Source organism: Doryrhamphus excisus, linkage group LG13 (genome assembly GCF_037039965.1).
Source record: "Doryrhamphus excisus strain RoL-2023G ecotype Guam linkage group LG13, RoL_Dexc_Guam_v1.1, whole genome shotgun sequence".
In the NCBI taxonomy this organism is placed as follows: Eukaryota; Metazoa; Chordata; class Actinopteri; order Syngnathiformes; family Syngnathidae; genus Doryrhamphus; species Doryrhamphus excisus.
In genome coordinates, this window is record NC_136369.1 from 11420488 (window position 1) to 11437125 (window position 16638).

Below are 16638 nucleotides of genomic sequence, written 5' to 3' on the forward strand. Positions count from 1 at the left end.
ATTTACACTCACTTACTTAAAATGAATTGAATATACTTAAACGATAACAATTGTTTTAATAACTCTTTCATTTTTAGTTCATTTAAAGTTACAGAGGGTTTCAAGTAGACGTTAACAAACCTATTTAGTTAGATAAACTTATCTTCTCTGATTTGATTTTGATTTTTGAGCGGGTTCTGTGAAACCAGCTGGAACCTGTTTGCACCTGTTCAACCTCACATCTTCATCAGCACGGTACCCACACGAGGAGCACAGATGAATTATTTAAGTTTCATCAAGCAATCAGAAGGCGATCTGAAACGACCTCTTCACTTTTGCTGAGGCCAGCGGCGAATGGACCTTGATGTCTTGTCTATGGTAAGAATAACTTTTAATGTTTTTTTCCCTCGCTTTCTCTTTTCCCCACTGCTGAAGTTCGCTTTTAAGGGTAGTTTAGCCAATTAACATACCTCAGAACAGAAAAGTAATTGTCTGCACACTTTTGGTATTTCTTAACTATCAACTCCAAACCGTGTCACATTGCCAAATAAAAATGTTGCCCGATGAATGAAGTTGTTAACCGGTATCGCTAGCAAACGGTCGTCGTAGCTAATGTTAGTTTATTAAACCGAAGCTTTCCACATAATTATAAAACTCGGCACAACACCGGCAGTTTGAAGAGTGAAGTGGTTGGCCGATATCGCAAAAAAAAAAAACTTTAGTCACAGCTAACGTTAGTCAATTAAACCGAGGCTTTCCACAGAATTATATTTTTCCGGCAGTTAAATAGTGAAGTTGTTGGCCGATATCGCTAGCAAACTTTCGTCGCAGCTAACGTTAGTAAGTTAAACCGAGGCTTTCCATAGAATTATATTTTCGGCAGCTTAAAACGTGAAGTTGATGACTAGCTTTGTGGCTCTAGTTAACGTTCGTCGTGCCTAACGTAAGTTAATTAAACCAGGGTTTTCACAAGAGTGTATTTTCGGATTTTGTTTCCTTAACCCGTGTAACAGATTTAATTGCTAGCAACCTGTTTTTATTTGCCCAAATTTAAAAGTCAGTGACAAAAAGTTTAGTTCAATAAATGTCCAGCCGTTTTTAGGACAGCAAGCTTAGCATTAAGAGGAGGTTTGGATCAGAAAAAAGACATGTGGAAACGTAAGCTGTGTAATTCTGCCAGTTCTATGAAAGTGCCGTTATTGAGACATTACAGATTGTGTCATGGTCAGTATTCCACAGTTTCAACTTTACCTTGCCTGTACAGTAAATGCATGTGTACATTTAGTACTTTTAATTCTTTGAAGGTACATTTGTCAAGAGTACACGGTGAAAAAAGAGTGGCAAAGAAAGACAGTAGAAATGTGACTGTTAACTGGGCTTTTCATTGCCCCTTGTGTGCTTTTAGGCAGCCTTTTCTTGAGAAGGACATGTTTATTCACTTAAGGGGGCATTTAAAGCTGAAAGAGATGGTGCCATGCCCATTCAGAGCATGCAAGTTCAAAACAAACATTTACTCCACATATAATGCACACAAATGCAGGCAGCATAAAGATGCTTCAGAATATGATGTTTCCATCGTAGTGTAAGATGGATCTGATGATTCCAAAGATGGGGACAGTGAACATGATCCAGAGGTTTTTGATGAAGATGAGGCAGCTTCAGGAGCAGATGTAAGCATAGATGGATTACCCGAGCAGTTGGAATACAATCTGGCTGCCTTCTTTTTGAAAATGCAAACCATCCTCCATGTATCTCAGAGGGCAACACAGGAAATAATTGAGCACATTGACCAGTTCTTCCTACTATCACAACCTCTTCAGAGAATCTGTTGTGAAAGTGCTCAAAAAACATAACTGCTCTGTAACTGACACACTTGTAAGTGAAATTGTCAACGCAATTTCAGAGAGTAATGTTATGCTTAAATCTGTAACCACAGAAGGACCACTCTCAACAGCGAAAAGGAGAAACACTTATTATCAGGAGAAATTTCCATTTGTCAAACCTGTAGAATACCTAATTGAGTCATCGCAGCATCCCTACATGTATGTACCCATTCTGAAATCTCTGCAGCAGTTGTTAAAGAAAAATGATGTACTTGAGAAAGTGAAGGAAACTCTTTCTCAGCCTGGACAGTATTTGTCACACTGTGATGGCTTGCACTACCAGCAGAATCCACTTCTCTCAGATGAAGGTAAAAAATTGTCAATAATTCTTTATGTTGATGATTTTGAAATTGCAAACTCACTCGGAACTTACACTCGGAAAATACACAAGATTTGTGCAGTTTACTGGACTCTTGCTAATCTGCCTGCAAAGTATCGTTCAGCACCTCATGCCATGCAACTGGCCATTTTGTGCAAATCTGAGGATGTTAGGCAGTTTGGGTATGGAAAGATTTGGGGTCCTCTTTTGAATGACCTCAAAACTCTTGAGGAACAGGGTGTCTTCATTGAAGCGTGTGGTCTTTCTCTTAAAGGGACAGTCTATTGTGTTGTGGCCGACAACCTTGGTGCCCACGGGCTAGCTGGTTTCAGTGAAAGTTTCAGATCTACATATTTGTGTATGTCAGAGAAGAGAGTTACGGGGTTACACAGGGCTGTGTCCTCTCTGACCAGCTCTCATTTTTTCACCCGATAACTGGATTTCCTCCAGACATTCCCCATGACCTCTTTGAGGGTGTGGTTCCTGTCGAGTTGTCACACTGTTTAAAAGGATTGATTTCAAGGAAATATTTCACATTGGAAGAATTGAATAGAAACATTCTATCTTTCCTTTACCAGCATTCTGACAAGGTAGACCGTCCTCACCCTGTACCTGTACAATGCATGCTGCATTGGCACACGGGGGTGTTGCCATGGAGCACCCTCACCGACCCGGACAAGGTGGCCGCCCTTAAACAGAGGTAAGGGAGTGAGAAACACTGATGTGCAAAATGACCCAATGTGGTCCCCGTTTTTTATATGTAACCTTATTTTAGGTACATGGATGACGTTCCAGCACTGTTGAGTCACTGCTTTGGGCAGAAGAGAGATTCCAGTAAGTTAAAATTTAAAATTATATATATTACCACAAGTAAAATGAACTGAGGCTTATGGGTGTATTTGTGTTTGTTTAGGTGCATTTCTGAGCTACCTGACCGCAGTTGCGAATCTGCAGTACACTGAGCAGCCCAACTATTCTGAGCTGAGAGCCAAGCTCAGTGCAGCTTTGTCTCAGCTGAGCGGGCATCTGGACGAACCTCTTGTCTTTTAGAAGAGGACACATTGGACAAAGAACCTGTGGTTTGTGAAGAATAAGGGTTTTAAATCCCATTTGAATCTTTTTTTCTATTTATAATATTCTTCACTGCTTTTATTGGTGCAGGATTCTTTGTAAGTGTGCTCCTGTTGTGCTGATTCACAGCAAGTTTTATTGCAAAGTTTGTTCAAGTTTCAGCCTTGTTTTGCTGAACAGGGAATGAGGTGTTTCAACTAATGTGGTGTTCATATTGAAATATTGCAAATGCTTTATTTGTACAACCTTTTTTCTTTGCTTGTTTGTGGTTTTGTTGCACTGAATGGAATCAGTTCACATTGTTTCACGTAGTGTCTATGGCATTCTCACATTTGATGCACTGGCATTGGATGCTGTTCACTATACCTTTTCTTTAACTTAAAATGTGAACAAAGAAGTTATTTTTACATGTTTGCCAATGCTACCTAAATCTACCATGTGCATTGACCACAATTTAGCTACAATCCATTTCATTGAAATATGGAAGTTTTGCCCATTTGCAACCGGTCTTTGCTTCATTAAAAATATCTACCAGTAATTAAATTGGATGTTATTCAGGAAGACAATGATGTGTTCATTTAAAAGAAAACTTTATAAAGTGAACATTTCTGAACATAAACATTTCAGGACATATACAATTCTTTATATGAAACAGTAAATATCTCTTATGGTGAACACTCTTAAAAGTAATTCCAAAATAAACACTTTGCTTTTTGCCTGTTCACTTTTTTTTTTCTTTTTTGTTACAACCTTAAATCCATCACTCGAGGCACTTTCTGAATAAAGAGGCGTTTTGCACGATGACGTAAAGCAAAATAATGCTGACACACTGAAGCGCCCCACTGAGGCTACTCTTGAAGAGACCTCTTTTGGACAGACTTTTTTTTTTTTTTTTTTTTACAAATGAGTCTTTTACAGCGGACATGCTGGCAGTGTGAACCTACACATGCAGGTTTGAATAATACCTTTACACAGCAAATTGCATTAATATGAACTCCAATCCTGCAAGTGTGGAAATAAAATAAAATCCCTAAAAAGTTGTGATCATAAGGCAGCTCAAGTCCTGGTGTAGCTTAAAAGACACATTGTCACACAAGTAGAATACATTACCGCTGTGGAAATAACCCCACAGCTTTGTAAGCAAAGACAAACATCACATGCTCGTGGAGTCCTTCCTAAGAGCTTGGCTTGCTGGAAAACACTGCAAAACATCCCCAATCCATCAATACTGCAAGTTTAGATGCTTGGAATGTTTGCCTTTGTTTACCCCAGTGACTGATTGGATGCTGAGTAAGGAAATACATCCTCTCCACTGTTTGATCACTTAAATAAATGGAACAAATTAATCCAAGCCTGCTTTTAGTGGATTCGAACAAAAGTGGTATTAATGCAGGCAACGCAATGCCATTAAAAAGACTCCGAACAAGGCGAATACGTGCACAAACTCTGCAGCAATGGAAGAGCTTGTTTGTCGATTGAGTGGGACTTGGCAATGAGCACATTAGACGAGTGGAAATGGCTGGATGCTGTGTGTCATTGAAACACAGTGGGGGCCAATTGGCTGGGAGTAGGGGGACGACGCTCCTCCTCCTCCTCCTCCTGAGCATCTTGTGACCTCTCTTCTGAAAAAGGAACAAAAAAAACATTGAAAAATTAAAGCCACAGTTATTACTTATTACAGCAAACACTCACGGTGTTGGTCGTCTCCATTTTCCTCACTAGGCTCCTCCTCAGGGAGTTGCACCGGACCCAAATCCTGTTCCTCTTCCACATTAGACTCCTAATAATGTTACACATTTAGTACCAAAGACTTCTTCAAGGGGGAAGCAGCGTCAACTCATCAGACAGCACCTTACCTGCGATTCAGAAATACAATCTTCATCAGAGTTTCTAAATCCCTCCGGAGCCTCCATCAGGAACTCCAAACCGTCTCCTGTCTCTTCATCGCTGATTGGACACATGAAAGAAGATGGTTACGTATTTGTTGTGGGAGGAAACCGGAGTACCCGGAAAAAACGACGCACAGAAAGAACATGAAAACAGAAAGAACCGAACCCGGGTATCCTTGGTGTCTCGGGAATCGATCCCGGGTCTCCACACAGAGATGGCCGAGGGTGGAATTGAACCCTGGTCTCCTAGCTGTGAGGTCTGCGCGCTAACCACTCGACCGCCGTGCCGCCTGCCTTTTATTTGTTTTGCCAAATAATCATCTCTTACTTTCAGATGGTTTCATAACGCTGACATTGGTGGATAAAATGTGGACGTGTTCTTCTATAAGATCTCACTGGACTGTGCAGGTCTACCTGACGTGGTGTTGCTATGTTTCTATGAGTTCTACTGCAGAACTGTGGAATAAAGCAGAGAGTCTGCATACCTTCCTCCTGAGTAGAAGTTATCTTTGTCCTTTTCCTCCTCCGCCTCTTCTGTCTTCTCTGGTTCAGTCATACTGTCATCTTCTACATGGTGCCCCTCGACTGCTTCTTTTTCTATTTTGTCTTCCTCTTCCTCTTGTGTTTCTTCCGCTTGTGTATCTTCCACTTGTGGTTCTTCCTCTTGTGTCTCTTCCTCTTCCTTTTGTTGCTCGTCTTCCTCTTGGTGCTCAGACGTTTCTTGGTGCTCCACCACTTCTTGATGCCCCTCTTCCTCTTCATCCTCCAGGTCGGAACAGTTCAGAAAGTCAAAACTCTCAAGCGCCGTCTCCACTTCCTGAGTGAAACTTGAAGAAGTAGGAAAAGGGACCTGTGGACCAAATGTAGTGCTAGATAGTCATCAGAAGGTAGTGTAGGGAATGAGTGAATAACCAGAAGCGTCAACTTACAGTTGGAGCTCCATCTGATTGTTTTAGATCCGTCTGCCTTGGTCCCTCAGCGTCTGTGGTCCCTGCTTTGGTGCAGACTGTGGAGTCCTCAGGTGGATTGTTAGCGTGCATGCTACCGCATTCGTCTGTCCTCTCTAAGGACTCAGCGGCAGTGGAGGAAACATCTGAGCATGAGCAGTTCAGCTCTGCCATGGTTTCCAGAACCTCTGATTGGACAGACAGCCTGTCCGTCACAGTACATTCTGCGCCAGTCTCGCCGACTTGGCTCCTTGAGAAGGAAGTCTGAGGGTGACCGTTGTGCACCGAATCTGTCTGAGAGAAAACCTCGCCGGCTTCGTTCTCATCCTCTTCCTGGTTGGATGAAAGCGACGGCGTCGATACGCTGGACTTGTGCGGCGTGAGCGATAGCGGCGCGGTGATGTTGGAGGCCGACAGCCTCTGAGTATGGTGGGCCAGCGCCGGGCTGGAGGAGTCGTCAGAGGATTCGGAGGAGTTAGACCAAACGGTGCCGTTGTCGAGCTCCCCTTGTCGCTTCAGCAGAGACTGCGGAGGAGAGAAGAAGATGTTGGTAGGACTGCTAGCATAGTTACAAATCAAAACTGAGCATTATTATCTTTGCAAAGACACAATTTGGTATACGCTTTTCCACACGCTCATTAAAATGTGCAGGTATGCCTAAAAATTCAATTCCCCTCATAAATTGCTTTCCAAAAAAAGCTAAAACTACTAATAAACAAAGTGGCCCTCAAAGTGGCACATGGCGGTCATAACCAGTGCTGACAAATGTAGCACCTAGTAAGTAATAAAACCCAATGGATGTGTTCCTTGCAGGACGTGGAACAAATGAGTGCTTTAAAACCTGCAAGTCCACTGCGATTCAGGTCAGATTTATTCACGCAGCACACACACATCGAGAACAATGGACACATTTTTGGGCCTGCGGGTATGAGAAAACAGGTGGAACCCAACAAGCAAACAATCTGTTTTAGGTCCGTGGTTTACAAGCACATGGCTGACTTTTATTACTTACAAAAGTATGGGAACCACTGAAGTAATACAACTCAGCTATGACTGACACAGGGAACTATTCACCACTACAAATATTTGCACCAATTATTTCTTATATACCGTAATTTCCGGACTATAGAGCGCACCTGATTAGAAGCCTCACCCACTACATTTTTAGAGGAGAAGCGATTTTGTACATACACAAGCCGCACCTCTATATAAGCCACATGTGCCCACATTAAAACATGTAAACATATTTACAAAGAAGGACGGCTTTTATTACCTCTGAAAGTTTTTTTCGTCTTTTTACATTTGCTCCAGTTCTTAGGATACAATCACCTAAAGTCGGATGCAATCATACACCTTCCCATCAAAACGATGTCATTACTGGCCTAAAGATCACACTGTCAATCCAAACAGGATAGGGAATATTCGAAAAAAATATGTACAGTCCAGGGTGTACCCTGCCTCTTGCCCAAAGACAGCTGGGATAGGCTCCAGCATACCCACGACCCAAGTGAAGATAAGCGGCACAGAAAATGTGCCGTGCCCACATTAAAACATGTAAACATATTTACAAAGAAAGACAGCTTTTATTACCTCTGAAAGCTTTTTTCGTCTTTTTTAGAGGAAAAGCGATTTTGTACATACACAAGCCGCACCTGTATATAAGCCGCATGTGCCCACATTAAAACATGTAAACATATTTACATGTTTTATTACCTCTGAAAGCTTTTTTCGTTTTTTTACATTTGCTCCAGTTCTTCCCGCTGCCATTTCTCACCATCGATTGGTTTATGCCAAGTTTACGTGCAGCCGCTCTGTTTCCTTCTTTATCGGACAGCTCGATTGCTTTTAGCTTGAAAGCTGCATCATACGCCTTTCTTTTTGCATTTTCCATGATGAGGGTATGTTCACGCTAATTTCATTTATGCACAAGACAAGAAGTTGCAGTCTTCCTCGACTCATATATATTCCACCGGTTTTAATCTTACATTTTCTACTCGAGAGCCCCTGGCGGTCGCTAGAAAAATTACATAAATTGGTCGCATCACTGATTAAGCCGCAGGGTTGAAAGTTTGGGGGAAAAAGTAGCGGCTTATAATCCGGAATTTACGGTAGTTTGATGTAAAAACAGCCTTGCGTGTTTTCCAATTTTGTAAAAATCTATTTTAAACATCACTTGATTAACTGACATTGTTGTCAGAAATTAAAATATGTTTTCCTCTATAATTTTGTAACTTGTTGACTACATGATCAAGCGGCATGCTAACTAATAACCTTTTCTAGCGCCCCTAGTGGATACGGCAGGGAATGATTCAGCTCAGAAGAGTCAATCACTTGCTATCACTATGAAACTAGCAAACTCCACTAGCACTACGACTACGTCCCACACACCAACTGTAAATTGCTGGATGGGGTTCTTGCACGGCTCAGTTCGCAGGATAAGGAAGCCGTCCCGTCCGTCACTCTCTTATGGACCGCCTCCGTCAGCCGGCAGTTCTGCGCTGCGCCCTTGTGACGTGTGCTCTTCAGCGAGGTGAGGAAGAGGAGGAACATATTGGATGGCTACTCAACCACGATTAAACAGCTACAAGGGCCGCAGCTCCGCTCATACATGCTGCTGATGTCACACCGCCCTCTAGCGCCATCATTCGCCGCAGCACTACCCGCATTAGGAACGCCACTTCCACAACCACACGACCTGACACACAGTCCTGTGTGATTATCCTCACACACATCAGTGCTACCGCTACACACAAAGCAGGTGGGGAGTAGCTGAAACAGAACAAGCCAGTGAAATGAAAGTAATAGCAAGCCGTGAGTGAGGCAAACATCAGTGGGTACACTCACTGGCCGCTTTATTAGGTACACCTGGACTCTTATGTCATTGTACTACTGCACGGACTGAATAGCTCAAAAGTTAAGACACTTTAACTACACGGTGCAGCACATCAGGTGTAGCGGATGAAGCAGCCAGTGAGCAAAGAATAAAGGTTTAATGGAAAATGTTGCCCGTTGACTCACATAAAACACTTGCTCCCGCATGGAGGGCGTGTCTGGAGGGCTCTGATTGGACAGCAGACGTTTGGAAACTGTACTGGTGGATGATGTCTGGTCATCCTTATCAAATGGACTGGAATGAGAAGAATAGAGAGAAAGGAGATGGATATTAAAGAGTAAAATGGTAATGGTTTATTTTTATTTGAACATGCATTAGGTTACAATTCAGGGCATCACATAATCAATTCTCAAGTCCAAATGTCCAAAAGGAGTAGGAAGAAGCAAAGCTTATTGCATCCTACCCCTCTATCTGGTACTTTACAATCAGTAACTGTTATATTTGTTCACTTCCTGCCTTTGTAATATTCATTCATTCATTCACTACCGCTTTTCCTCACGAGGGTCGCGGGGTGCTGGAGCCTATCCCAGCTGTCTTCGGTACACCCTGGACTGGTCGCCAGCCAATCACAGGGCACATATAGACAAACAACCATTCACACTCACATTCATACCTATGGACAATTTGGAGTTGCCAATTAACCTAGCATGTTTTTGGAATGTGGGAGGAAACCGGAGTACCCGGAGAAAACCCACGCATGCACGGGGAGAACACGCAAACTCCACACAGAGATGGCCGTGGAATTGAACCCTGGTTTCCTAGCTGTGAGGTCTGCGCGCTAACCACTTGTCCGCCGTGCCGTCCTTTCTAATATATAATTTTTTAATTATATTTTATTCTATTTTTTTGTCACACACCAAAGTACGAGGTGATATGACCGTATAATATAATGGGTACCATAGTAACCGTCAATATAGTCATATATATATATATAATACATCATGACTGGTTCAAGACTCTTCATACTTGTATTTAGCAAACATCAACTGCTTGTATTGTTTCTTGAATTGGCTCACTGTTGTGCATTGTTTGAGTTCCTTACTCAATCCATTCCATAGTTTCCACATACTGAAATGCTATGGCTTTTTAACATTGTCCTCACATAGAAGTGTTTCACCAAAGTGACATTAGTTGAATAAACAAGTGGTTGTTATACCAGGAACCCCCCTCTAACCCTGGTTTGGAGTACGATTGTAAGGACTAATTACAACAAAAAGACATTACAGTACTCATTCTGTCAAAAAAGGAATCCCTAAAGCAAGCTCAGGGAGTACAGAAACCTCCTGTGGAGCAGAATGGAAACAGCTCGCTTGATCTTGATTTTCAGTACGAGTACAGACCATGAAAGCGAGGCCTCATGATCCTTCTGACTTTTTTGGGTTTCAAACAGGAGGTGTCAGAAACGTTACCACAGGGATAAAAGGCTTGCGGCGGCCAAGCCTTCATAGCGACGTCTCTTTTTGATCCTTCGATGTCGACTCCTACCTAAACAGAATTCACCAAGCGCTGGATTGTTCACCCACTAATAGGGAACGTGGGCTGGGTTTAGACCATTGTGAGGTTAGTTTTACCCTACTGATGATGTGTTGGAGACGTGTACAGTAATAACACAAACACAACATACTTCCAAAAAAATGAAAGTATTAGTGGAAGTGTTGTGCATGACTGATTGTCATGTATATGTTATAATCTCATTTCAGCAATAAGGGGACTTGTGTGCTTGTTTGACTCATTTTTACATGCATAACTCCTCTTGTGACTCACCATGTTTGTTATTGGGCCGCGTCCGGAAATGACTTCATTGATGCTTCTGATTGGCGTGCACATGACACCGCGAAGAGGCAAATGTGCCTTTTTGAAAATATCTGTTTGTGTGGCCTCAGATCAACTAGTTTTTTTTACCAAATCTATCTTTTATGTTAGGATATTTTGAGGACTGGGACCCTGAATGTGTGTTGCTGCATGTTTCCATACCTCCAAGTGACCTCCAAATTGAGCTTCACCGTTCCCAGGTCGTTGATGTCCACCGCAAGCGTCTGCGGCAGGGGGCAGAACAAGTCGAGCATTTCACAGGACACACTACCCACTACCACATGATTGGCCAGACTCTTTAGCTCTGTCACCTGAAAAAAAAGACAATATACTTGGAACAATTCCTACCTAAACACAGTAACACACGTCTCATTCATTGCTTACCTTAATGGATAAGAGTTCAGTGACAAGAGGCAGGAAGATGTACTCTTCACTGTCCCACATTTGTTTGTTGCTGACTTCCACGCGACCCCGTAGCCTCCAGCGTTGCCGCCCGTAACGCATTAGCACCTAGTCAGTGAGAGAATATGTTATGCTTCCCATTAAACAAAATATTTGGAACATTCAATAAAAACATGACATATCATCTTCACACATTTTTACAGAGCCAGGAACCATGTTTGGATAAACTTTTACCTCATACTGGTCACCAGCACATAGCCGGGCAAAGCCAGCAAGGCCTGTAACATGAACACAAAATGGTAAATTGAGGAGAAGAGGGAAGAGAAAGTGATGAGTGTAGAAAAGTGACTCACCCTTCATCTTGACATGAAACTCTCCCATGTGGCTTTCCAGTTCACTCTCCAGTGAGCACATATGCTAACATAGACATCAACATACAGTATAGGCCATAAATGTCAAGGGAATAACGTTAAGAACGTGAAGCTCATACGCCAACTCTGGTTCAGTCACTCACCTCTGTACATTCCCTGAAGCCTCTGTTTGCCTCACTCAGGCTCTCCCTGGCCTCCTTACTCCCAGTGGCGGAGTTAAAGGCTGCCACCATTTTACTGGCGCCGTCTCGAAGTCGCCGCTGTATGCAGTAAGCATCGTACAGCTCCTCTACCTACAATATCACACGTGACAAGAGGCATCAATCACTGTCGGCTTGAAATAACTAGTTACTGTACATTTATAGGTACTGTACAGTTATGAGCTGAATAAACACACCTTGCTGAGGTGGAATTCCAAGCGACGCATGAATCTCTCTATGGCTTTCACTTGCTAAAATAAAAAAGGCAAAATTAGGAGATCTTAAGACTATGTATACCTTTTCTATGCATTTCACAGTTTATGAGTGGTTAGCGCGCAGGCCACACAGCTAGGAGACCAGGGTTCAATTCCACCCTCGGCCATCTCTGTGTGGAGTTTGCATGTTCTCCCCGTGCATGTGTGGGTTTTCCCCCACATTCCAAAAACATGCTAGGTTAATTGGCGTCTCCAAATTGTCCATAGGTATGAATGTCAGTGTGAATGGTTGTTTGTCTATATGTGCCCTGTGATTGGCTGGCGACCAGTCCAGGGTGTACCCCGCCTCTTGCCCTAAGACAGCTGGGATAGGCTCCAACACCCCCCGCAGCCCTCTAAGGATAAGCGGTTGAAAATGAATGAATTAATGTATTTCACAGTTTCCGAGTCCATGTGCAGTTAAACCCAAAATTACGTGGACTCTGGCCACATTTTGAGTTAAATTTGTGTTTGTGCAGTATATACACTAATTCATGCCCCCAGGACGGAAGTGCAGTTCCAGAATCCAAGGAGAACTGAATGAAACATTCTGCCTTTCCACAAATAATAATGCTCATGCTCACGGTGAATTGACATGGTTTGGTTGTTATTTCATTAAAGGGGATATTCCACTTTTCTGACCTATATATGTTGTTATAATGTTGTATTCTTGTGTTAAACGCTGCTAGGGTGTTAGATAATGAGGGTTGCACATTTGGAAGTGACCAATGAAAGAAGTTTTGGATCTGTTTTACAGAGTTCTTTCTAATACCGAGTTCTACTGAAGTGAATGTGATCCAGACTTCCTCATAAGGGCTGCAGATTGCCTGCACTCGGTAACTGCGAACCTACGTATACGGAAGTCCTCGGGAGCACTTGGGAGTGTGACCAATGACAGTGGAGTGGACGTACTTTGAGGAGGGACAGGGGTGGAGTAAATTAAGGTGTGGTTTAGCATGTGTAGCTGCTTGAAAGAAGTCCACAACTCAATACAAAGCTCAGAAAATTAGCATAATAGGTTGCCTTAAGTAAAGATATATTGGATTGTGCACCTCAGAATAAAGATAGCTGCATGGAGAGCAGTGACCAGTAGAGAAAACTGTGATGAAAAAAAATGCTGTGTGGCAATTGCTACTCAGTTCATCATGTATGTTTACTGCTTCCTACGGGTGTAGCCATGCTAGTAAACAATGTTAAATGACCACCTCTTTGCAAAGGACCGTATTTTAGATTGTGCAGGTGTACCTAATGCTGTGGCCAGTGAGTGTATACAACAGCAGTGAATGAAACTCACCTTGTCCTGCTCATACAAAGACCCCTGTGGAAGAATATAAAACATTTAGCATCACAAAGAGTGCAATTAGCGTCCCGACTGGCACCACTCGATACCAGTGAGACTGGTTCTGAATAGACCGGCTCTCACCAGTCGACCATTCCTCTTGTTTTCTCTGATCTGCTGTCCCAGACTGTCCAGCTCCAGTTGGTGGACCTGCAAGTACGACCTAACAAAAACAACAAAAGGAAATGTTTCACTGATGTTCTACCTGGCAGCCACGCTAGCCGAGTATCCACTCACTGTAAGCCTCGACGTAAGGCGGCGTACACCTCATCCAGCCGCTCAGGCTGAGGGGTTTTGGCGGGGGGCAGCTTGGTGGAGCCTGTGAACATCCTGCTTCCTTACAAGGCACGTTTCTCTTGGATCAAACAGTGCTGAGGGAGGGAGCAGCAGAGACAAAAACTTAATTCCTGCTATGAGACTATCATAAAGAAAGCAGCCTGGAGGAAGCAGGATGGAGGTACCTGCTGACTGATTGGGGGGTCCTGTCACTACTGGAGCATGCCGGCCGGGGCGACTGTGGCACCGAGGTGTTAATAAACCAAAGGACATGACCTGTAATTGTACACAAAGGACAGATGAGAGGCCTTTTTCAGCTCATACCTCACAGTACCTGGCGGGAATATTCCATTATACCATTATAGAGAATCGTCATAATAATAAACGGGATGGCAGCAATAAAGGACAAAACCATGTTTCACTTCCACTCTGGATACATTTTGTAAGTGTCTGAGTCACAGTATGACTCTCTCACTGCGACCACAGCAGCCGCCGCGCAGTCAGTTTCAGCTTGTCTTCCTCTTCCTTCCTTCCCTGCTCCTGCAGCCACTCCCCCACCCATCTCTTCGCCCCCACTTCCCCGCCAGCACCCTAGAGCAGGAAGTCTCATAGCGGCCTGCATACAGGAAATTCTACACAGACGCTTGGCCCGAGAATATAAAGCTATCCCTGGAAATTCTGCACAGACGCTTGGCCCGAGAATATGAAGCTAGTGTGAGAAATAATGGCTACTTTAAGGAAAAATATATTGAGATTACTGTGATCGGGGTTACTATAGGAGGAGGGTCGTGCCTGTGCTAAGCTAGTCACAAAAGAGATTATAGTCTTAAACCAACTTAAATCTGTCATGTAAGAACCAAACCCATATTAAGACATGGGATCTGTGAATGAACAAGGGATGCAGCGCGACTAATTGCTTTACACTGTAAAAAGCGCAAATTCAACTTATTCCTTTAAATAATGGATCACTTCCACTTGGTGCCCACATGCATAACACGGGCATTAGTCAGTTGATCAAACTGTCAACATGCTTCTGTTGTGGGTTCGTCTGTCACAGAGTGATGACATGGGGGGAGGCTGGTCCCTCAGTGGTGGAGCGCTAATCTAGGTGACATACTGAGGGGGATTAAAAGAAGGTGGTCAAGAAAGAAAAAAGAAAAGGAAAAAGTGCCATGCTGTGACACTGGTCACGTTTTTTATATAAAAGTGCACCTAGAATCAAAAGACATTGTGAAGGTACACACACACACTTACTCTCCTATAAACACACATATATACACATACATAAACAGCTAATTATGGGTTTTCCACTCAATTCGATGAGCTTTTATGCCTTTCCCTACATTAGAGATCATTAGCTGCATTAATCCTCTCCTAGCGAGTGGAGCAAACAAAGAGGACACTGTTTGAAAGCACCTCACAAGACTGGAGTTTTCTTTCCCAAAAAAGCCTTTCACGTACAAGCCACATAATGCATTGTGCTACTTATTCCCACACATTTCCTGTTTGAAAAATACACAGATGTGCAAATACAAGATCTGAAGGGTCACTCACCACAAACTTTTTATGTTTCCTGTATTCCTCATCTGATCTGATATGTTATCAAGATAAAACCTTAAATAGAGGATTGACTATTCTTCAAAAATAATCCATTAATAAAATAAATGATTGGAGGCAATGGCCACTAACAGTGTGACATCAGATGGGGATCACAAGCATGGACAATTAAGTGTTATGCTGTAATGTAACCTAAATTCAACAGAGAAACTATAGCAGGGTAACAGTCATATTTGTGCCGTCAAAAAGAAGCCATCTTAAAAGGGAAACTCAAACAATAACAATGGCTGTTTTGCTTCCACTGGTAGAAAAGCGGTGATGAAGGGTCGTAGTTATAATAAAAAAAAAAACACAAACTCCTCGATTCCAGATTAGTGGATTAGCTAACCCGGCGGCAGAAGGCCATTTAGTGGGATAAACAGAGTCGCATCACAGCCGGAGCCGCTTCACTTGGTTCTCGGCGGAGGATGGAGCTCCAGCAGCAAAACTTAGGAGCTACATTTATATTCCAGCCAGGATTTTACGGAGTTTACAACAAACCACCAAATAGAGACAAACATGACTAAATAAATCGACTCCCTTGCTTATTACTAACACAAATACAGCCGGAGACCCAAACAAGGAGAAAAACTGCAGAACAACCACGACGAGCTGGCATCACAGCAAAGCTAACTTGGCGTCGCCCATGGCAAGAGAAATTTTCTAAGGAAGCCTTGTTGTGACCTTGGTCGATTGAAGAAGCTCGCCTCTTACCTCTCTTTGGAAGTCCGGCAGGTCGGATGGTTTGGCACGAATCCCATGTCCTTACACGATGCTCTACACAGTTCGAGACAGTTATTCTGGGCGCTGTCCTTCTCCCCGATTTCGCAGTTTTTGTGTCCACAAAGTGGAGCAGTCGCCAAAAGACAACTTCCGGTTGGTCATTTCACAATAAAAGCTTCACATGTGAGTCACGATTTGGGTCGCAAATGTACACACGTGACATTATGACCTAAATGATTTACTATGCTGTAGTATAACTATCAAATAACGGTGTTGTGTATGTCTGCATGTACAGTAGAGCCCAGCTATTTGCAAGACCCCCACAGTGCCGTGTCAGCATAATCCACACTTCTTGTAATTCCAGTAATAAGTTACCATTCATTGACTGCGGTGACCAAACACGCTGTTTTCCTATGAAGGGGCCATGAAATTGACCACATGATGTCTACTGCATGTGACAAAATCCCAGAGGGGCTGTCATGTAGGCCACTTTTTGAATTAGTGTTGAAAAAGAAAAGAAGAAAAGAAAGAAAAAGAAAAGCAAAGAAAAAGCAAAAAAAATGCACAGAATTAATTATGTGACTGATCATTCTTGTGTCTTTAAAGGGCAAATTTCCCCAAATATATTGGCTACATTCCAAAACTTACTTATGTAAGTTATGTATGTTTACTTTCTTACATAGG

The 16638-nt window shown here is 42.8% G+C and overlaps 2 protein-coding genes across 2 annotated transcripts; one reads left to right on the forward strand and one right to left on the reverse strand.

Annotated features, from left to right (window-relative positions):
- The first annotated feature begins 318 nt into the window (after positions 1-318).
- On the forward strand, positions 319-4149 carry LOC144901634 (serine/threonine-protein kinase VRK1-like). The gene is made up of 4 exons (XM_078795808.1): positions 319-357; positions 2760-2881; positions 2957-3015; positions 3095-4149. The coding sequence occupies exons 1-4, from the start codon at positions 334-336 to the stop codon at positions 3229-3231; spliced, it is 342 nt and encodes a 113-aa protein (XP_078651934.1). The 5' UTR covers positions 319-333; the 3' UTR covers positions 3232-4149.
- Positions 3593-16107, reverse strand: ripor1 (RHO family interacting cell polarization regulator 1). The gene is made up of 17 exons (XM_078795807.1): positions 15946-16107; positions 13821-13911; positions 13597-13730; positions 13444-13522; positions 13315-13338; positions 11964-12017; positions 11710-11859; positions 11549-11612; positions 11430-11473; positions 11178-11303; positions 10956-11104; positions 9107-9215; positions 6071-6613; positions 5627-5991; positions 5109-5199; positions 4945-5032; positions 3593-4874 (listed from the first exon to the last, which is right to left on the reverse strand). Exons 3-17 carry the CDS (start codon positions 13686-13688, stop codon positions 4786-4788), a joined length of 2067 nt encoding a protein of 688 aa, XP_078651933.1. The 5' UTR covers positions 13689-13730; positions 13821-13911; positions 15946-16107; the 3' UTR covers positions 3593-4785.
- Between the last annotated feature and the right edge of the window lie 531 nt (positions 16108-16638).